The sequence below is a fragment of the Fulmarus glacialis genome, unplaced genomic scaffold (assembly GCF_000690835.1).
Source record: "Fulmarus glacialis isolate BGI_N327 unplaced genomic scaffold, ASM69083v1 scaffold5464, whole genome shotgun sequence".
Classification (NCBI taxonomy): domain Eukaryota; kingdom Metazoa; phylum Chordata; class Aves; order Procellariiformes; family Procellariidae; genus Fulmarus; species Fulmarus glacialis.
In genome coordinates, this window is record NW_009209868.1 from 74,894 (window position 1) to 98,428 (window position 23,535).

A 23,535-nucleotide genomic window follows, 5' to 3' on the forward strand; every position below is an offset into this window, starting at 1 on the left:
GTAGGTGTCTGTATCAGGGAAACAAACACAAACGTAAACCCCTTAGCCCGGTCAAAATACAGGTAAGGTCATCATTGGACAACAGTTGGGGTATTTCAACTTTTAGGGGATTGGTAGCTGTTTTTCTGTATTCCCAAAATCACTGCAAGATGGTGATATAAAGAACAAGAATATTTTATATTCACAAGCAGACTCCTTTTCCTTTCAATAATATGAAAAAAGGTTTGAAGTACAGTCGATAGGGATGTTGAATAATGACATTTCCAATATTTTTTTTTTAATTTTGAAACTACTTTCCAGTAAAAAAGTCTGAAAGAAAACTTTCTACTGCATACAAAAATTATAGTAGCAGAAAGCCTTTTCTTTTTTCAATGAAAATCCTGCCACAAAAACTGAGAGCTGTGCTGCTATTCTTATCACATTTATTTTATTAATTTTAATTTAAAAATGTGTTTTTCCTGAAATGTGAACATTGTGAAAATTCTTATTCTAAAATCCATTTTGAATATAAAACTATTTGAAGCTGAAAATGTTTTGCTGTCTTGAATGAGTGAGACCTAGTGGTGTATATGCTTTGATGACTGGCTGCAAATGCAGCGTAAGCCTGGTTATTGCTACCGTGAACACTTACAAGCTCCTTTGCAATTGCCATTTGTTGTGGTTTAACCCCAGCCGGCAACTAAGCCCCACACAGCCGCTCGCTCACTTCCCCCCAGTGGGATGGGGGTGAGAATTGGAAGGGTAAAAGTGAGAACTTGTGGATTGAGACAAAACCAGTTTAATAAGTAAAGCAAAAGCCATGCATGCAAGCAAAGCAAAACAAGGAATTCATTCACTACTCCCCATCGGCAGGCAGGTGTTCAGCCATCTCCAGGAAAGCAGGGCTCCATCACGCGGAATGGTTACTTGCCATCACTCCAAACGTCCCCCCTTCCTTCTTCTTCCCCCAGCTTTACATGCTGAGCATGACATCATATGGTATGGGATATCTCTTTGGTCAGTTGGGGTCAGCTGTCCCAGCTGTGTCCCCTCCCAACTTGTGCACTCCCAGCCTGCTCGCTGGTGGGGTGGGGTGAGGAGCAGAAGAGGCCTTGACTCTGTGTAAGCCCTGCTCAGCAATAACGAAAACATCCCTGTGTTATCAACACTGTTTTCAGCACAAATCCAAAACATAGCCCCATACTAGCTACTGTGAAGAAAATTAACTCTATCCCAGCCAAAACCAACACACCATTCTCCAAGGAAAATGTCTGGACACAATGAAAGCACAGAAACAAGGGTAGACTGACAGCTGAAAGGCAGATGGGTAGGTAGAGTACCTGCCACTGCCTTTCTTCTCTCCGTTGCCTGTTAGGCATTCTTTTGAACACGGGCTGTTTTTACACCACACTAAATTTTGTTACGAGTCAATTCCTACAAATGTCATTCGTTTCACTGTGATTTCAGCAAGTTCCTGTCATCCTGACATGACAGGGTCAGAATCTTGCCTGGCAAAAATTGTCTTACTATCCTAACCTTGACAATTTACTTTGGTGAAAGATCTGTTTGTAGGAGTTTTGCCCCTGATAAGATGGCAGAATATAGAAAAATTCAACAAAATTCAACAAAATAATTATGTTCTTTGCCATGTGGTGCTGCAGGAGCCTTCAAAATTCAGCTTTCCAGAGGTGATGTGTTTCTGTTTGTTGGAATGATATATGGATATATTTATAAAATATACATTTATAAAATATTTATAAAAATTTTGGCACCAAAAGTTTTCCACTGACAACAGTTTTTTCTGTTTTAGAAATGTGCTAAATATATAGAACTAAACTTACTGATAGCAAAGGAAGTTTCTAGACATAGCACCCTGTACCATTTTGAATATCTGGTGAAAAAATATTTTTGATGTATTTTAGCCAAAGTGTTGATTTATGGATTGCTAATTTCAGCATGCTGGATTTTTGCTTGGTCAGGTACAGAGTTCTGTACCACCTCTGAGCTTAAAACTCATGCGGTTATAATTGTTATCTCAGATGATATTTCCATCAGCGTGTGGCTCATACGTCTTTGCAATGGAGGTAACCTTGGCTGAATAATGAATCGAAGTAGGCTCAGGCATCAATCACTAATGATGCTGCAGAGATATTTCGGTAGATTTGTAAATGTCATCACCCAAAGAAAGACTATGTAGTGGGCTGGGACCATTTTAAAGGATGAGAGAAGTTTCATTTTCCAAAGAAAATACTTTCTCTAGGATTAGTCAGAAGTATTTATTTAAAATTTTACGTGACTTCCTGAGGTCCTTAGGGAACCCCAAGACACAAAGTTCTAGTTTACCATACTGATGTATTATATGGACTTTCAAAAGGATGAATTTTAATTTTAAAATATGTATTTAATTAGCTTGGTATGGAAGACTTGAAGGCATTCATTATGAGGACATTTTATTATAATCCACCTGTAGGCTAAAAGTGGAGACTGCTATTCCTTAGTGAATCCCTGCTCTCCTAGTGCAGCTTTGGTTTATTTTCACAAAAATTGTTGAAATACTGAGCTAAAAATATATTGAAACCAAGTGGATCAAAGTTAGGTGTGGTCTAATAGATAAATCACTGCTTTCTCAGGTGCTGGGCTGCAGTTCAATCCAAGATATTTGACTCAGATTAAATTAATTTAGTGGTCACATCTCACATAGCTTAAAACAGTGGGATTTTCTGCTTGAGAGAGGTGGGAAATAGAGCTAGCATGAGTGATGAATCGTTTCTCACCTTTAGGTGGTCTTTTCAGGTTTGAACTTATTTTGAGGGAGAACTGAGAAGAACAAATGGTCCTACTTATGTTGTCCTTGACTTCAGAGTTAAACAAAACAAAACAAACTTGTCCCAGTATTCTGCTTTTCCAGTCAAGTGTGTGAAGGATTTTGAGACAGGTGCTCCAAATGTTGCAGTTCTCTCTATCTAGCTGAAGAATTTGCTTATTTCTATACTCCTTTAATTACAGAAATGCTCTACTTAACCTATTAAATAGAAGTTCTTTTGGCTATTATTAAAAAGGCATTTATTCCTTTTATTGTGATATTTGCCTGATTCATAAAAATTTAAATACATCTGAAGAATGTCCCATGTCTACTTTTGGAGTCCAGAACTACTTCTATTTGCACAAGCGTGAATTAAATAGAAATGGAACTGTCATATCTTAGGACTTTTTTCTGTAAACCTTAAATGAATAAAAATACTTGTATGTTTTGTTATTTAGATGAATGGGCCTGCTCTTATGAGTAATGACTGTCTGCCTCTCTACTTAATGAGTTGTTTGCCAATATTGTCTCTATTAGTATATTACAGATCACCCATTTCTGCAGTACGAGTATTAAATTTACTAATTAAGTCCTGTAAAAGACAAAGTTACAGGTTCTGGGTTTTGTTTCTTAAGGTCTAAGCTTTTTTATTTAGCTGCTTCCCCCCCTTCCCCCCCCCCCGGCCCTTTTAATTGCAAGACATTATGGTCATAATCAGACATGGTGAATAGATACCATTTTGAACAGAAATCCTTTTTGGTCAGCCAGTGATTGCATCTATTTGTGCTTGATGATTTTGTGTTTGGGATTAAGCAATGGTTGCTGTGTTTGCTTCTGTTGAGCTAACCAAAGCACAAAATTTGAAGTTAATGCTGACTTTCATCTGGCTCCATAATACAGAAGAGTACCTAATTTAGCATAAACCGTGCTGATACAAACTTAATTCATCAGCATTTTCTGACAAAGCTTGAATCGTTACAGTAAGTTTATGGCAATCAACACTTTCTGTCATTTTTGGTCTGGTACTAAAATGATCAAGGCTGGATTTTCTGTACTGTTGAATCGTTGCCTTAGATCGCAGCTCCACTATGAATTTATGCTGGTCTGCTTTCTTTTCATGCCTCTAACTCATGCCGGTGTATTTGTGACCATATGTTGGATCAGATTCAGGAACTGATCCAGTTAAACTAATTTAGAGAAACGAAAGAAAAGTAGTTTTAACTTTCATCAGTTCCCTAATCAGGTTTGTTGTGTTACTGCATTTGTGCTGGGGTAAAAGAAGGGTATCGATAGAAGGAACAAGCAGTCAAAGGTACTGAAGGAGGGGGTACTTGTTTCTGGGTCCGTGCCAGCCATTTGCTGATGTAACTTGTTCACATAACCGGGATCTTACAGTTACACTGGATCCCGAGCAGTGCCAATGGATATGGATAAAAAATGTGAGTGAAATGATCTGTATGGAATCATGAACTGATAATAAAAATAAGAAGAAAATGTGCTGCTGGATCAAAAAGAAATTTAATTTTAACTTGCATTTTATTAAATTTCACTTTTTTCATGAAAATTCTTGTAACAGTAATACAGTGAAATGGTTCAGGCAAAAAAATTGCATTCTTGTCTTTTTATGCAATTCTCCTTAAGATAAACATTCTCTTTATGCATTTCCTTGCCCTGTATTCTCTCCTTCTTCTGCATTTTATACAGTATTTTCAAATTAATTGAAACACTACTTTTTTTAAGGTTATCAGCAACCTTGGGCCTCTGGAGTGGATTCTTAACACTCCCAGTCATCACAGAGTTCATCATGGTAAGCTAAAAGTGTAACCTCTTATTCCTCAGTGTGTTTTTACTCATGGTCACTATTTGTATAATAATAATAAAGTACTAAAATTGTACTGTAAAATTAGTTTTACAGAAGGATTTTAATTTTGATCATTGCTTCACAAATAGTCCTTGTTCAGTTAAAAGTTTCACAGTATTTTAAAAAAACTTTTTTATAACTTGAATTTAATTTAAAAATTTTTACATTTAAGATTAATTATTGAGCAGAAAATAAACCTGGATAATGTGAAATAATTGGAAGACTTTGAGCAAAACAATTCAACGTTTGTAAATACAAAGAGCGATAGAAAAATATCCCATCCTTCCCCGACTAAAACATCATTAACTTGTCAATCACTAACAGATGCTTTTGCATTCAAATTCAAGCACTGAATGTGCGAAAAGACATGGTTACCTTTTAGAAGAACTGTTAAATGTTTTAGTGGAGTTTGGTTTCAGCTGTCTGAATTATTGAAAAATCTCACTTCACGCAAGTGCATGATGATTGACTTTTCATCAATATTCAGAGGCATTCAAGACTGTACTGCATATGTAAATTGGATTAATAACTCCACTGCGTACTGAAAAATATGAACATATCTGAGGAATAGAAGTGGATTTCATAGATGCCATTGGCTCATTCAGTGTGCAGAGATAACAAGTGAAAAAGTAATAGAGGAATGGAAGAACAAAATAATTTGAAACAGACTCAAATGCAGTTATATGTACAGAGGATGTTATTAATATTTATTATAGCCTCCCTATGTAAAGTGTTTATGGCACTGTGTAGGCTTTTTAAAAAGACTGTGGTGCTCTGTGTGTCTAATCCTTAAAATTTGCACAAGTACTGGTAATCCTGGAGGGAGACACTCTGCTCCTATTTGCTCAGCTGTAAATCCAAGCTAATCCTCTGATCCTGATCGGAGTTAAGCAGAATCACTCCGGAGTTGATCCAGTGTTGTACAGTCACTCCAGACAATCTCCACAAACTTGGGGATATGTAATCAATGTTTCTTTGCCCATACTTTTGATAGGACAGCTTATAAACAAGTGCATTCCCTAGAAAACAGATAGAAGGATCAGTTTTCCTCACACTAAAGTTAATAATAATGAAGGCAGGATCAGACATATGGCATAGAAGATAGAGACAGCTGAAAGCCATTAATGAGATGATTGCACATAAATGTATTTAGCATATATTTTCTCAGGTATAAACTGGTGAAATTATTTTTTGTTTGCTTTTTAATTTGTCTTTATAAATATATTTTGAACTGAGTTTACTCTCCAAATGAATCCTTTTATTTCACAGAAATTTTGGGTATGACACATTTGATTTGTATGTTTGAATCCGAGTAGAAAGACAGCAAGAAAAAGCCTAGTAAGAAAAAAGAAATTTTATAGATGTATAAGAAGTGGTGCATTACCTACCTTTTAAAATTATTTTTAGATTATAAATTGATGCTAATGATGAAGATTTCCCTTCGTAACTCAGTTGCATGTATTCTTATATATGCAATTACTGGTCTCATAAATGATTTTTGTTATAGGTAGAAATCCTTACTGCATTGACAAAAATTATGGTGGCACACTTATTATCTGGGACAGGATATTTGGTAAGTAAAAAACCAGGTGTTCTCTCTCATGTTTAGTTAGTGTGGCAAAAATATGTGTACTTTTGAATTTGATTGTTGGTTGTCCTTTTTTTTTCTTCTTCCATCAGGAACATTTGAGGCAGAAGATGCAAAAGTTGTATATGGTTTAACACATCCAGTGAATTCGTTTGATCCCATCATGCTCCAGGTGCTATAGTTTGTATCACTGACTCTGTATCTTCAACAGGCACTCATGTTCAAAAGAAACTCCTCTCTTAGGAAAAGTTGAGGCCATCCTTGTATTACTGCACAGTCAATTAAATTATCTTCAATTTCTTTAGTATTTCATTACAAACCAATTATTTCTACTCGCTATGTTGAGCGTATGCAGAGCTTGTAGTCATCATGAAAATACAATACAGTAAATTAACAACTAATTACAGTGGAGATATAACAGGCCTTGGACTGAATGATGTCCATTTTGCTGTATGTAGGGCAATATGCAGCGAAACACAGACAAAAAAATGTATTTCATCTGTGTTTGTCTTCTCTAAATATTGCTATTTCTTAAATAACCCCATGGTGTAATATCTTTACTTTTTTTATCTCTTCTGCATATTTGCTGTTCAAGGTACTCCAGAACTATTTGTGTTGACAGCATTATATAGCAGCCATCATGGTCTCAACAAAACCTCTAGAACAGGTTGAATATAGTTTTAAAAAAAAAAAAAGAAAAGAAAAGAAAGGAAAAAAGAAGAAAAAGTACTTAGTGTGGTGCTTCCTAGATTTATTGGTCCAGGTTTCACTTAAGCTGGATAAAAATTCTCTGTAAAAACCTCAGGGACTGAGGAGTATTGAAGTCCCCGTTTGCTTTTCATGACTATTCATCCAAGGAGGCAACTCAAAGAATGAGAAATTCTACCTGCAGGGGTGTCTGGGCTGGAAGCTGGAAGGATGGCCACAGCCTGTGCAATTATATCCATTCCAGTCAGAAACTAAGTAATTTAGTATGTCATGTCAAGGTCCCAGTAACCAAATTCTAGTTTAAAACTACCATAAATATAGCTATACAATATACCAATAAATACTCTGGATTGATTACAGGAGAGACAAATTTTCCTCTGGGCAGAAGTCATTGTAATCCTCGCTATAAACCAAAGACTTGATATGGCTCCTGCCTATTTCAGTCAGGTTTTCTGAACTTCTGACTGTCTTCATCTATTCCTAATTTATTCTCTTTAGACTTTGAAAAATCATTTACTTAAGAGCTAAAAATGAATAAAATATAATGTTTTATTAGATTTTATTTTACTATCATGATGGAAAATTACTTGCTCTTTTTTTCAGTTACGTCCCTTGGCTCATATTTGGAACACGTTTTGGGCCACACCTGGATTCTGCAACAAGCTTTCTGTCATATTCAAAGGGCCAGGCTGGGGACCAGGCAAACCTAGACTTGGCCTTCCTGAGGAAATCCCAGTGGTAAATAGAACATGCACAGGCTTTCAGTTTTGTGTAATTTACTTGGACCTCTTAATGCTACTGGATCAATGTTAAAAACTCTACACATGCTATTTTAAATTAGCAAATTAGCAGTCATAAAGCTTAGGGGAAGATGAAATGGGAAACGGAACTGAAGGAAATGAATGTTTTAGCTGTGTTTTTTTCTTTTTATTTGAAGGAAAAACCCTATTTTTTATTTACCTTTTCATTATTCATTTCCTAAAGAGATTTTCAAAATTGTTCTAGAGAGTACGGTAATTTCTCTTTTTCTTTTAGCTGTGAACATACGCACACAGAGTTAAACTCTGTCTCACACTAGCTAGTACGTTAAGTTTGATAGTAGATTATCTCTGTGCAATTATCTGTGCCCCTTAATCTTTTTTGTGTTTGTAAGTATAAAGAATACTAAGGAATAACAGGCTGGAGCAGGTCACTATTGAAGGCTATTATCTGTTTTGGTTCATACAGATCACTGGAAAAGAAGTTCCCTTCAATCCAAGTCTACCAGCTTATCTTAATTGCTATGCAGTTGTACATTTTGCTGTAATACTGGACTTGTATACTGAACTTCTTGGTACTGTGACTGTAAGTAATTCCTATCTTTATGAAATAGCATCTCATGCTAACAGTAATATGGCACACAACATATTTAAATAATAAAGCATTGAGTAGAGGCTCTGTGGCCTGATTCGTATCTTACTTAAGCTATTATAATAACAACTAGATTCTGTAAAAAGAATCAAAATAGATGGCTAAATTATATAATTATATAATATTAAATATACAATGTTTGACATCATTTAATAACCATATTAAGTTAAGCAATTAAATTAAAAATAATAAATGTTCCATAGAAGGTGTATGTGTCGGCTTCAGTTTTTAGGACCTCATGAAAGGAAAAATGTATCTCAGACTTGAAACTATGTAGGTTTTAAGATGTCGAGGTTGGTCATATTGCTAGGTGCCAATAATGCCCAAGCTTTAGAATGAAGATTGCAAAGGTCTTGCGGGAAGCTTGGTGTCAGCATGAGTTCAGAGTTGGAGGAGCACAGACTCAGGGCAAATTCTTCTTCCAGTCTCGAACATACAACAGCATTGCTAGAAATACAGCAAGGAGAGGCACGTGTTTACCACCTTGCGTTTGGGCGGATGGGATCTCCCTGGTAACACTATGTAGTTCCTCCGTGGATACCTGGCAGTCTCTGAAGGTGAACTATGAGGCCATCTCCGCCTACAAGAAGTGAGACATTAACTGCTTCCGTGGTTTCACGCCTTCCAACCTCCTTTTCATTCTTCCTTCCCTGACAACTCTTTCTACTTTACTAAAGCAAAAATCTTCTAGTTAGGAAGCATAATTTTAATGCATCTAATATTCCCCCAAAACAGTCAAAGGCCTACCAAAACATCACAAAAGTCTCTCAGTTTGATAAAACGCCCTTTGGTCGCCTTCTTAAACCCTTTCTAAGACGTCCTTGGTTAAAGAGCAGTCTTGTTGTTGTGTTTGTGTCACCCACGTTGTCACAGGCCTGCTGTCAGGGTGCCAAGGGCCCCCTGGGTTCTTCAGCCTCTGCTCGCCTGTGGACCTGCCTCGTCCCAGCACGCTTGCCCAGCGACCTCTGGCCTTGGCCGATGGTGGTTACTGTGCCCTGCCCACCTCGATGGGTGCTGCAGGACAGCACCCTTCCCGCTGGGGCCACGGCCCTGCCCCTCCACCTGCCACTGGCCCCCCACCCCTTCCCCAGGGAGCAGCCCCTCTCGCTGCGTCCCGATGCTTTTGTCCATGGCCAACATGTCTGAATCCAGCCAAGAGGCAGATTTCTAGAAATAAGTCTCTTTCACATATCTGACCATGCTCATCCATGAAGGATTCCAGAGGATTGCAAAGCCATTTCAAAGCTGTCAGAAATCTTGTCCAAACATTGATGTATTGGTCTTCCGACTCAGACATTCCTCTTGCTTCCCAGGGCAAGAAGGGCAGGAGAGAGACTGTAATAATTTCTTGGGGTATGTAGAAACAGTCTTATAGCAGCTGTGGCAGCTCTGCATATACGAGCTGCTACAGCTCTTTTTTTTTACTTTTTTGGTTAGATGTGTTCTGAGTAGCACATCAGACCAGTAGAACAATGCAATTTTTGAGAAAAATTTAAAGAGTAAGTATTTTATGTAGTGTTCCCGATATAAAAGCTACCTCAGGCATACTCTTCTGATTAATACTAAGTTATTCTACACATCGTGTTCACGGCTATAGAGGGTCACATTGCAACTGCAGGGAATTTGGAGATTACTAAGCCATCTGAGGTTTAGTCTATTCTAAGAAATTTCTGAGGACAAGAAATTAAGCCAAAGGTAAGGGTAAATACCTCCAATGTATACAAGTTATACAGTATACATGATTGCCAATATTCTTATATTGAGAAAACCTCTGCAAGACTTTCCGGATATGCTTCTAGATTCCTACATACCAGCAGCAAGTCATATTTGTATAGGGATCAAACTGTGGGTTTTTTTGTTTGGTTGGGTTTTTTTGTCTTTTACTTTGTTACTGTTGCTTTTAGCAGCAAGAAGTAAGGAGTCTGCTCATGAGTTTTTTCGTATTTTATTCTTTTCTCTTTTTGCCTTTTTCTGGTCCTGGAAGGAAAAATGGATGGTCCAAATTATTTTCTCTGCTGATAACTGCAGCTTTAAGAATAAGTAGTAGGGGAAGCTGAAAAATGCACCCAAGCCCCAGATGATCATTAAATTCTTGCAATCATGGAGGAAACGTCCTGAAGATCCGCCATGTATGAACTTACTGTAGAAAAACAGCTAGAAAATTCTCTGCACAAAACTGTAGGGTAATAAGGTAGTAAGGATAAGAAGGAGAGCATGGGGGACTAGAAGCACCTCATCTCAGGACATAAACCTTCAGCGTGGGTGTAGAAAGTGCTGTCCCAAGGCAGAGTTCCAGCATTGCTCTGCAGTACAGTGGGGAAGCTGTCATGAGAAGGAAGCTTGTGTATGAATAACTTTACTTGGCAAAAATCTTTCTTCAATATCAGTTTTCCACTACACTGAGTTATGAAATGTCTATGGATACCACTGGAACTTTCTGTCTGGCTATGAATTATGTCATAATTGTGGCATAGCTCCATAAATGGAGAAAGCTAACTGTTTTCCTCATTTTTAGGTATAAGTTCCATTTCATAATAGCTATAAGACACAGCACACAGCTATTACATTTCTCAAGTGATTACAGTTGCTCAGTGTTTGGTCTCACGCCCTGTAGAAGTGTTAAATTTCTCTACACGTAAAGAGCAACCATATACCTTCGGTCTGAATGACTTACATTTAACTTGCAAAAAGAGCAAAACAAGAAAGAACAAATACATATTTTCCACAGGAGAGAGCATACAGTGTTTATTTTCTATACAGTGATCTGCACTACATCCAGAGAATAAAAATTACTTCTGAGCTCTGCACATCTAGATCTGATCCAAAGCTCATTGAAGAAATGGGATTTGGATCAGTCCCAGAGAGAGTGCTAGGAGTGTAAAACTGCAGTACATTCAAAGCAAAAGTCTCATAGCTCCAGAACTGCATGTATCACATAAATCAAAGTGAAGTGTACCTTAAACTCATTATGCAGTGTCTTTTTTATTGCTGATAGATACTGTAACATTTACTGTGCTTATAATGCTATGAATATACGAGCAGTTTCAATTAGATCTCTTGAAAGTTGAGAACACAATTAATATATCCATTCAGTAGGACATCACCAAGTACTATATATGGAATATTGCTAAGAATTTACAATTTTTTTTTAGGAATTCTAAGTTAAAATAAATTCATACAGACAAAGACACCTAACAATAAAAAATTCATAGCATTGTGGTAGCATTCTTCATTTGAATGTCGAAAGTGTCTGATATATGACAGCAGGACATCTGTTACATTATGAAATGTGGTGACATTGTTCCTAGCAGTTCTGTGGAAAGACTGAACGCACCAGGATGAGAAAATGCATCCATGTTATTCTTCAAAAGGAATAAAACAATCTGAGTCCTTTGAAATATAAAAGTCAGTTTGGAATCTTTCAATTTTCATCTAAATGCACATTTGGAATGGCATATTTTCTTCATTTAAATTAATTATTTTTTCATTACTGACAAAATATGAAATAATAATGCAGTGGCAATCTGTTGATTACAAAGCTGTGTAAACTTGTTCCCAAAATTCTAAAACCTGCCTTTTTTTTAAGGCTCCAAAATATTTTTAAAGCTTTCAATGAAATCAAAATCCAACAGAAATATTTTTTTCTGTTTGATTGCAGCCAGTAACCACATTGCAAAGTTGTAGCTGACTTGTAATTGGGGAACCTGCTGTGGTCCCACAGGCTTCTCTGTTTATACAAATACTCCAGTATATAAATACTCATCTATTTTATATATACATCCATGCATATTATGTTTAAGTGGAACAAAGATGCTAGCACTAACGAAGGTGTAAAAGGCACATTCTTTTCACACTGCAACTTGCAGTGTGTAGATTTAATATATGATGTTTAGTTTAGCGATATAACCCACTGACTATTTTGTTGATTTTGGTAGAGTAATGCCTAGAAAATGGATCCCTCAGCTGCCAGCATCCACTTCATAGGGTGATACATGTTTGAAGGTAAATAAAAGAATCAAGGCAGCGTGTAACTATACCACTGGAGCTGTAAAGAGAAAGTTATGGAAGCAAACTAATAATGCTAAAATTTATGTTACATGGCTGGTTTTCTAAAAGCTGTTATTCCCAAATGGCATCATGGTGTATTTCCCTGCAAATTTCTTGGTAGTCTTTGACTAGGAGCACAAATGAGGGAACACATTTTTTTGCTGTATGTGAATGTGGTGCATGTATCTACAGTGAAGGGTAACTTACACTTTCTACCTTCATCGTTCTCAGTAAGACTTTATGCCTCACCCTTCATCATTCCAGAAAGCTGAGGACTTGGGAAGTGGAAGGCTGCAACACCATACTCGGACATTATAGTGCCATGCATTTGTGTAGGTCTGATGATAATGCCAGTTTGCAAATAACTGTGATCTGCAGGTTGTGCTTTAGATTCCTCCAGTCCTTCACATTCTGGGCCACAGATGGTATTGGGCCATAAGAAGTTTTACAAACAGCTAGTGTTCAAAATGTTATGGTTCAAGTAGGAGAGCATCTGAAGAGAAATGGAAATTGGCCTGAAAAACAGAATCTGTAAAATACAATCAGGTAGTTATTATACCAAAGAACCGCATTTAGCATTTTAACCATTTAAAGATAAAGGCTTGTTTATATTTTGGTTTGATTTTCCTAAATTATAAGTTTGCTTCAGTTCTTTCTTCTGATTTACTAACATACGTTAAAATGTATTTCTATTCCCTTTTTTCTTCTGGAAATCCATGTTAAAAACTGAGCTGCAATTTATTAATTTCCTTTCAAGTTCTTAATCCATGCTTTTTTCATCTGTGGTTAGATAAATGTGGCGAGTCAAATGATAACTCCAGGCTCCAATTTTGCACGTCTTAGAGAAAATGTTTAAGAGAAGTTTGCAGGCTCATACTCCAAATTCTTGTATTCAATCCTTTCTTTCTTTGTGGAGAGAAAGCTGCAGTCTGAATTACAATATTACAGTGTCTCTAATATCAAGCTTATCATTATTTCAAGGCCCATCAACAACAATATAAAAGAAAAACAACAATAAAAATTGTTATTGTTTCTTGAAAATATGTTAACTTTAAAAGCGTAATTTTTAATTTTTTTCCTCCTCTTCTAGAAATGGCAATTAAAATATATCTTTAAGGAAAGAAAAAAAAATTTGATACAAGTTATGAGAGAAAACACCACTAAAAATACAACCCAAAAGTGTCTGCTTTGAAGAAGTGTTTCCATCATCCACTCAAATCCAACTCTTAGTGTAAGGACTAAATTTAGCCTCTAGGCTTGCTGTCTAGGTAATGGCAAGAAATAGAATCATTCAGAAAGTGCTCTCTCTCCACTGATTACTGGGAAAGCTTAGGTTATTAACAGATTTTTAGGCACTTCAGTAAAGGTACTTAAAGGAAGGTAGAATGAATCAGCACCTCAGTTTTCTGAAACCGGAATCACAAGGAAACCCAGATGCCTAGGACTTGGTGACTGTCTAATGCTAGCCAGCTCAGAAACACTGGGAGGGCACAAAAGGGTGAAATCATGCAGCTCTCTCAAACTGGAAATTGGAGACACCCTTATTCATTCATAGCAGGTACTGCTAGATCCTTCCTGAAGACCAATATTAACATTTGTTCTCTCAAAACCACTGCAGGTTCATTCGTTTTCCATGAAGTGTGATTTTAGCCACATATTGTAATGTAGCAATTACATGACTTGCTTGAAATTTGGATTTGATGTTCAGTTCTTTTTCCTGACTAAGGGGATTACAAAACCTTATGGTTTTTTTTCTCAGAATAGTGCCCTACCGCTGTGGAAACATTTTTAAGGCAGTCTGTAGAAGCTAGTGCATTGCACTGGAAACACAAAGCAAAATCAGACCCACCTGGCCAGAAGGACTAGGTTTAAAAAAAGGTGTAATTCTCCAACTTAAAAGTGAGGACAGTCTCTAAGGAGGAAAGTCTTGAATTCCAGTCCTAGTTCCCTGGCAAACTCCTTTATTTGACAACTAACAATCATTGAAAACCATATCAAAGCATTTCTAAGAAATTTATGGGTGAGTTCCCTTATGCCTGTGCCAAATCATGTTTTTCTTTGCTCACTTCTTGGATTTTTGTATGACCCGGTTTCTACAGGAAGCTGAAGTGGGAGTTGAACTTACTGTGACTAGATGAGCAGTTTAAGAACTACTCATTTTATTAAACTTAAATAGAGTCTGTGCCTGATTTTTGTAAAAAAGTTCTGTTCAAAAATTCTGTCACTTCAAAATAAATTGCTTCATGTTAACAGTGAAAAGTCTTTTAAACTTAGGATAGCTGTGGAATTTTTGGATTCTAGAAACTGAAGTTTTCAAAAAGAGTGCCCTCAATTTAACCTTTTATTGACAAATTTAAAACTTGTATCTGGAATTTGCAAATGTATTCCAAGTGATACAAATCTTGATAAAGGATTATAAGCCCATTAGAGCATTTTTTGCTTTCTTGACTTAAGCGACAGTCTGAACACATAACTCCTATACTGAGTCTCCCCAGGGTTCAATATCCCGTCTCCTGTGGTGGCTGACAGCAGATGCCCAGGGTAAGAGCGTAAGAAAAGTATAAAGAATATCCTTTCTCAAGGATAAGTATATGTAAGTAGATGATGGTAATCATCAGTCTGAGGTTTTGTAAGTTTATCATAAGGATTGATGGAACAGATTGGAAAAGTAGCAATGCAGTAATGAGTTTGATCTATCCTGGTATAAATCTGTGCAAGAGAGTGGCTTGACAGGTGTCATTTGTGAGAAGTGTGTTCTGGCTTGTAAACTGGTGAGGCTGCTGTTTAGCTTGCTCATTGCTGGGATTGTGTTTTCTTTGTTCAATAACTGTTTGTTAAGGATATCTAAGTAGGTGCTTGTGATTCTTCAGTAAAACAACAGAAACCTACCCAGCCTGAGTGTGTGGTTTGATGTGTTTTGCAAACATGGGCACTGTAAGTTCACACAGCTGTAAAACTTGAGAATATCCTCCTGTGGCCTCCCACGCTCACAGATACTTACCTTAGATCTCTTCAAGGGGTAGGGGCCACCACTGAAGGAAGGTGGGCATGTCACCAATTGGGATTTATTGAAATCAGGGCAGACACTCATAGATTTTTATTTTTCCAATGCCTGCAATCTTGAAGTGCAAGATGCTGTCCATAAACCTTATGGCTATTGAAGCCAGAAAGGATTCCTATAAACTCAGCAAGATCCCCTAGTTTTGTTTTGGGTTTTTTGTTGTTTTTTGGATTAAAAACCAAAGGCTTTTCAAAACTAATATTTGAAAGGAAGTCAGGGAGGGAACAAGAAAACTGATTAAATATTTGATTTTCAAAGGCAGCTGTGTGAATACAAAAAATACTTAATAAATGAAAAGAAAAAATGAAAATAATTTCTGTTTTCCTGAGTTTTGCTTATATCATTTCGATGTAAATTTTAAGGACATAAATCCTTATGCTGCTATTCATCCAAGTACTAACACACATGTTAATGTTTAAAAGTGTTTTAAGTCTGATTGAAGTAAATGGTATGAGTTGAAGAGTTTTGCTGAATTGGGAACCAAGTGTTGAGTTGTCATGAAGGGACAACGTTAATTTTGTTTCTCCTTAAATATGGTTATATTGTCACGTCATGTGAATTCTTATTCTCACCAATCTATTGGTTTTGGTATCCACTGGGATTCATAATGACAATTATAAGATGAACAAAAAGAACAGGGCTGATGGGATTTTTATCTAGAAATAATTTTGTTCCCTCTTGGGTAAAGGTATAAGGGAATCCCGTAACTTCAAGAAAACACATTGTGCAGAAGGGAATATCTTAAACAATATTTTGGAAATACAGCATTCAGGAAACAACTATAAAGGTGGTTACTCCAGATAAGTGTGCTATCCAGAGCAGGTATTTTTGTTGTAAAATTTAAAGTAACAAATTACTTTAAAAGCAGACACTAACAAGTGAGGAAGTTGAAGCTACTGTTCTGTTAAAACTCAATTTCTCTTCAGAAAATTACTCTAAATTAATTCTTTGTCTACTTTTTAACAGACATTATCACAGGGAACTCTTCTCCTGAGGATTGGCTTTATCATTCTGTCCCTGACCTCTTTCGGACTACTTATGGAGAACAGGCAAGATACAAGATGTGCTTTTTTATTTTCTTCAGTCATTATGCATTATTTATCATTATATGGAAATTTCAAGTGTGTCAGGAATTATACTGATAAAGAACTATAGATACACTCGGACACATACATTACTGTCAGTGGCTATATCTATATTGTCCCTTGCAGAAAAGTTATGGGATGGGCTACTCATGTCACCCTCTGTGCTTGCATTTGTTGGGTCCACATCTCTGATTTTGAGACACTGGCAGGCCAGTGAGACCTGCAGGCTGTCCCAAGGCTGTTCAAGCTCAGACTGCAATTATATTGTGTCAGTCCTGTGTAGCGTGCCATAGGTGTCAGATACAGTGACGGTATATGAAAAGCACACAGTGTAGCTCAGAGTAGACTCAAAATCACATGAAGGATGGTGTAGACTTAAGACTAAATTTAATCAGTATGGATTCAAATCAAATTGGGTATTGAATACACCAGCCCAGTGAGACATACACTACGGAAGTAGTCCATATGGGCACCGTGACCCTACAGAAGAATAAATAGCAGCTACAGTTTCTTACAGAGAAACTATTTTGCCCTGCCCACAGAAATGTGCAATAGAAGCTTCATTTGAGATCGAGGTGCCAGTCCTGCTTTCCACCTGCTGTTCATTATGTTTTCAGAAGGGAATACCTTTCACTTGTATGGACTGAATAGTTTATTTCAGGATGGGTAAAAGTCTGTCAATATGCCAGAGATGTGTATAACTTAGGGAGTTAATAATGTGAATTAGTAAAAATTTATAGAAATGGACCGATAAAAAGATTCTGAACTACTCATGTAGCAGTTTTCAGAATTTTGCTGTTGTCCTTTTTGAGATCAAAAGACGATAGCTATATATACATCTACGTTTGTGTGAGTTCATATACAGTTTGTGAGTATGTGTATTCTCACCCCCAGCAAATTCAGTGTTATAAGTCCATATAAGAAGTACGCTATAAAAACTTAACTCTAAGGTTAAGAAAGATGACTTGATGTAAGCGCAAGACATCACAGGCTATTTCTACATTCTCTTTTTCACTGAATTTAACAAAGAAGAAAAGACTGGACATTAATCTAAATTACTTCCCATTTCTAGGCCCAAAGCAGGAATTTTGGAAATCATCCGCTGCTTGGTCTTCGTAGGTGTGTACAAACTTGGCTACCTAAGGAGTCAGTTTTCTTCCTTGGGGTATGCATATGAGGTAAGACATTTATTTTGAAATGTCTATGGTAATGACCCTAGATTTTTTATCTTTTTAGAAAAAACAGTGACACTACAAATTTATATTTTGCTTCCTTATTTTTTATTATACTATTTTAGTAGAGTATTGATTTTTTTTTCTTATCTCTTTATTTCTCACTTTTTGTGATTAACTTGTAAGAAAATTATTGGGGTTTGCTACAGAGATGCCAATTTACGTTGAAAAAAGTCAGGAAAGTGTCTATTTACCAGTTCGTGCAAAAATAATATATTGGTGGCCATATATTTTGAAGGGAATAACAGAAATGTGTTGCTTAATTTGAAATTATTAACTCACCTTTCACGGAGCAAATCTGAAAATGCTTGGAGACTGGAAGAGTCTTAAATATCAAATATTTTGCTCTGTACTTATAGTCAAAACCAGACTTTTAGCCAAGATAGGATACTGGACTAAATAGGCCTTTGTTCTGATTAAGTATGGTCACTTTTGTGTTCTTAAGACTTATTTTTGTCCTGTTTGTGACTTTTGCTTTTTAATCTACCTTTTTTTTTTTCAGTACAGTTGACATTTTGTAATAACACTCTTAATATGATCTGAATTAAATAACACTGAATCATTAATATGATTCTGAATAACATTCCCAAGCTACTTAGTGCTGATTACCAGCAAAGACAGTTTTCAGCAGCTTATGAACGGTTTGCTAGACTAGTAGAACTGTTATCAGAAAGTTACCTTTTGGCTTAAAACCAGAAAAAATGAAATAAAACAGTAGGGATCGAGACTCCAACCTGTTACTGGTGGAGTTCAAAATGGTTCCTTTGACTTGAAACATCTGCAAAATTTATAGCAACTTTCCTAATCGGAGGTTTCTGGTAGTGGTGTGGATTCTCCTGCTTTTCCAAGAGGTCAAGAGTGGAAAAATATCTTATTCTCCTGTGGGTCTTTTTGGTCTTTTGTTTTTTGTCTTTTTACCTGGGATAGGAAACAATAATTTTTGGACAATATTTAAAGCTAGATAAATGCCACTAATCAAGAATTGTTTTGATTTTTTCCCATATTTTTATATTGTCAAAACTTTGGTGTATAAACCAAACAGTTCTTGAATTCCTTTGATAAGAGTCTGCCAGACCTCAACAGATATTTTAAGGATTTTACTTGCTTAAATATCATTTGGAAAATATGTTTACTATTTACTGAGTAGCCTACTACAATAGATGGGCTTGAAGCAAAGAATTCTAAAATTTGGCAATTAATTCTATAGCCCTTGAGATATACCTCTCAGACTTGAGATACTCCGGTACTCTAACTGAATTTGGGAAGAATTATATGTCAAAATATATAGTCTACATTATAAAAAAAAAATCATGTACTTGCCTTGCTGAGGTATGTGTGTACATGTGTAAAAGTGTCTCCTACTAAGAAGGAAGTAGAAGTAAAATTATCAGATTGTTACTTCTGATTTCTGTTGTTTGTAGTGAACTATATGGCTTCCTATTCAGTCATGAAGAAGAAAATAAAATGAAATGGTTCTTACTCTATTCTTTACATGTATCTGTCATTAAAATATTAACTTTTTTGCCATCCCTAGTTCTTTCCTACCGTACTTTCCTATCCTTTATTCTGTCTAGTGCTTTTCTTTTTGTCCTTTATATTATATGTCTCTGTTACTCTTTTTTTTAGTCCCTTGTTTGGCACTGACTAGGTAGTCCATTTTTAACAAGAAACAGGAGCACTTTGCTCACTTTTTTTTTCTTTGAAAATGCTGAAAGACTAGGTGCTCCCAGTGAGACTAGAATAGATAAAGCTTCTGAATAATGCCAATACATCAGCACTAGAGACTAACATTTTATCATAAATCAGCAAGTTTGTGTTATTAATAGCTTTTGTGATGTTTGTGATGAGCTTCAAAGGGTCCCCTATTTTGATATAAATGATCCACCATCATGGGTTTTGCTCTTGTGCTTTCAATGCATTATACAGTTTCTGGATTCATTGTAGGAATGTTCTTATGGGTGCTAATATTGTTATAATGGGATTTATGAGCAAAAAATTCTAAGCAAAGAGGAAATGCCAGAGATTTGTCAATTTGTGTTGAAAAGTCTTCAAATATTAATGTTTTTGGTCATTATGGACCTGATCATTTTGAACCAGCAGATACCAGAAAGCATAATAAATAAGTAAATAAATAAATAAAGGTTTTCTCAGAAATTGGGGATAAAATTTGTCCTAAAACTTGTTTCTTTTCAACATTCAAACAGGTTATCTATCCTTCCTAGTATAATAGTGTAGATAAGTTCAAAAATCTTGTGAGGCCCATAAACATAGACCTATCTCATAAGCTTTTTTTTTTTTAATTTCTCACTATGCCTAGTAATTTTTATCTGCTTGCTTTTCAACTTCCTTTGCTTTGTTTCTCCTTCAAATCCACTTACAATTTTTGAGAGGTGTAAATTAAACCATTTATTTAATCTTTCTGTTTGCCTCGTACATATTCCATCTTTAACATACATCTAGATTTATCTGACTTTGATCTTTTTAATGTTATATTTTCAGTACTCATAATCTGTACTATACTTAAATAATGTACTCCTTACATCGTCATAATTTTATGTTACCAAATAAACAATTCTTTAGTAATCCAGTATGCGTGAGCAATAGGAATGAATGCTCGACATCACGTAAAACAATTTTTGTTGACTTATTTTTTGGGGTCTATAAATTAAGCCTTTCAGGGCACAGGGGTGAAGAAAAATAAACTGGAAGAGGCATGATGGCACTACTCAGTGTGTCTAGAATTTAACAAATAATTCTGTCCCAACATTCTTAAGTTAATGGTGCACATTGCAGCAGATAAGTGTAAGATTGATTTTGACATACATCATGTTGAATAGTTAGTGAAAACGCAAGTCACTCCTGCCTAAACATGTTGGTTTTTTCTGTGACTGTGTTTCATATGTTCATATTTCTCATTAATATTTTAGAACCAGTAGATACGATTTCAGAAGTAAATATTCTTGCAGTACTATTTGCAGAGTACTCTAACTAGTAATAGGTGATTTAGACTGCAAATGATTACATTTGGCTCATAAAAAAGTCTGACAATTATCAGCACTATTGCATGGGAGGAAGGCTTTCTGAAAACTGGGAGGAAAATACAGAAGAAACAGAGGAAACTAGAGGAGCAGTGAGAGAGAAGAGCAGAGGAAACAAGTTGCGAGCCTTTCCTATTTTGCTATTAAATTGGCTCAGCTGGGTGTGAAAAAAGCAGCTAACGATTCCAATTCCAGCAGGAGGAGCAGTCCTGCCCTCTGGCTCCAGCCTCTTACCCTCGCTGCCCATCTAATTGGGTTGGCCTTATGCAGCCATAGATTTTTCTTCGGATAAGTGAGTTGATGCAACTTGCTGTGGAGCATAAAAGCATGCATTTTCTGTTCCTTGTGCGGTATGTATTTCAATATGAACAGTCAGGTGAAAGAAGCAGTCTCTGCTTTTTTTTGAAGAAAAAAAAAAGTGATTTTTGAGGAAATTTTTAGGTCTTATGAGAATTGTTTCCTGGGTGGAGGTCACTGATAACCTTGGTGATAAGGGCAGAGATGTTATATTTGACTGGTTGTAGACAGTAAACTGAGGAGCTAATGTGTTTCTGCTTGAGGATCTGTGCTGCCACATCCTATACTAGTTAGTTTTCTTTAGGCTGATTACTTCATGCCTGTGTAATGTGATGATCATGTGTATTACTAAAGCCAAATCATTTTCTGTCAGGCTGGGCTTGGAGTCTCCTAACCACCTGGAGGTAGCAGAAAACATTGCTTGTGTGTTCAGTTATGTGACAGTTCAGCAAAAAACTGTGATGATGGTGCACCTCTTCAAAGTGTTTCCATCCAACTGCTCTGGTTTGGCATCGGCCAGCATATTCCATGAGCTGATTTTGGTCAAGCACTGGCTGTTATTTGACAGTAGTACTAATGAGGAGCAAGTAGAAATGACAGCCATTGACATGTTGTTGGAACTCTTGTCTTAAATATTTTCACCAACTCTCATAGTGGCTGCAACTCAGTACTGAGAAAGACGCTAAAACTAAGGGGCTAGGAGTGAGGAAGGTGGAGGAGGAAATACAGATGTCTGTCTTGATGTGCTTGTTTATCTTTTACCTTTGTTTTAGCTAGGGCATTGTATTTGAGAGTAAAACTCCTCTCCCAGACTCCTCCTGCACTGCAGCTTTCTGGGCTGCCTGGCTATGAAAGCATTGGCAGGCATGTATTAATTTACAGGTAGGAAGGATAAAAATCTAGGACAACTTTCATTGGGGAAAAGAGAGAGAAAGAGAGATTGTATACACGTGTGATATTTTAAATGAAAAACTTATTTTCTTTTCTGTTTATGTGGGCATGTGGTGCATTAGAGTTATAACCAGCTTTGGAAGATACATAAAATCTTGGGCTGCAGGGTATAACTCAGCCCTTAACTAATGAAGGCAGAAGTTAACTTCGTTGTGGTCAAGTTGTTTATTTACTCCTCGAGAGTATCTAAACTTGGTAGATGCAGCTGTTCCAAAAACTTTTGTAGACAGTATTCTGAACCAAATGGACTGCTTCTCTGATCTTTGATGCAATTTTGGTATTTCTTACGAGTGTGTCAGCTAATTTGTCTGGATAAAATATATAATATCTCTTTATTAAAGAACTGATTTGCACTGTATTCTGCATTCCACAGCAGTCCCTCTTAATGTGATATATTACCACACTACTTATTTCTCCTTTCATCGTACAAAGACTTGTTGTTACCTCACTTGTTTCTTAGTGTAATTTACCAGCATTGGAATACTGACTTATAAGGACTGACTTAAAACAAATATTTACTCATAAGAACTTATTTCCACATCAACGATAGTTTTCTGCTCTGTAGCGTTTTTCCTTGGTCCCCCGTTATGATCATCTGTGACACATTTCAATGAGCAGCATATCTCATATTTGGTTTCCATTAAGGTGAAAGCTCCGTGCCCTGTGCTATGATTTACGACCTCAGCATTTATGCAGTCTCTGTGCCCTAACTAGATTGGCTGATGTATTTGAAATGTATTTTAGAAATGAAGCTGGGGATGGAAGGAAACTCTACTGCCTTATGATAAAAAGCCTTGTCAACACCCATGGAATTAAACAAACACGAGTTGTAATCTGTATTTTCTATGTTAGCTTCGTTCAGAAAAGTCCGCTATACCATGCAGTGTATCCCAGGGACTGGACTTTTAATATTCTTGACAACTGCCCTAAGGGGAATAATGTCCCTTAGAAAAAGTCGCAGTAAAATCTGGCAGTAGATTAAGTTAGTTTCCACTTAGGTGTGACAGCAGAGTCATTACTGATTTTAGACTTAGCCAGTTTGAGAGTCGGCTTCACCACCATCAACTAAAGACTATGATGTATAGTTCCAGATGCTCTGGCCAATTGACCGTAAAATTGCTCCGCATTTCTGGCAGAGCAGCCAAGCTGGAGCTTTTAAAATCTCCGCTCCCTGAGCTCAACACCCTCCCCCCTCTGCTTAAAAGCTGCTCATTATTCTTCTTCTGCCCGCTGATCTTAGCAAAAGAAAAACTTCTGGAATCAATTAGAAGTGTCTGCACTTGATGAGATTTGCACGTGAGTTCGGAATTGCGAGGCTTTGATAGTGTCAGCCAACAGCTGCAGTTTCAGGTGGTAAAATGGGGGAAGGAATTTTCTAGGGTTTATTTACAATCATAAAATAAAACAAAAATCAAGACAAGTTGGAAACCGTCTAATGTGTCATTAAAATGAAGCCTGAATTGGGTTATATATTT

At 36.5% G+C, this 23,535-nt stretch overlaps 1 protein-coding gene across 1 annotated transcript in view; it reads left to right on the forward strand.

Moving 5' to 3' along the window:
* Positions 1-23,535, forward strand: part of AGMO (alkylglycerol monooxygenase) — a 123,038-nt gene that overhangs the window by 23,716 nt on the left and 75,787 nt on the right. Inside the window, exons 5-11 of the mRNA XM_009576967.1 lie at positions 4,523-4,589; positions 6,151-6,216; positions 6,324-6,403; positions 7,543-7,677; positions 8,167-8,283; positions 16,424-16,506; positions 17,615-17,720. Coding sequence (XP_009575262.1) covers positions 4,523-4,589; positions 6,151-6,216; positions 6,324-6,403; positions 7,543-7,677; positions 8,167-8,283; positions 16,424-16,506; positions 17,615-17,720 — 654 coding nt within the window. The remainder of the gene's footprint in view (positions 1-4,522; positions 4,590-6,150; positions 6,217-6,323; positions 6,404-7,542; positions 7,678-8,166; positions 8,284-16,423; positions 16,507-17,614; positions 17,721-23,535) is intronic.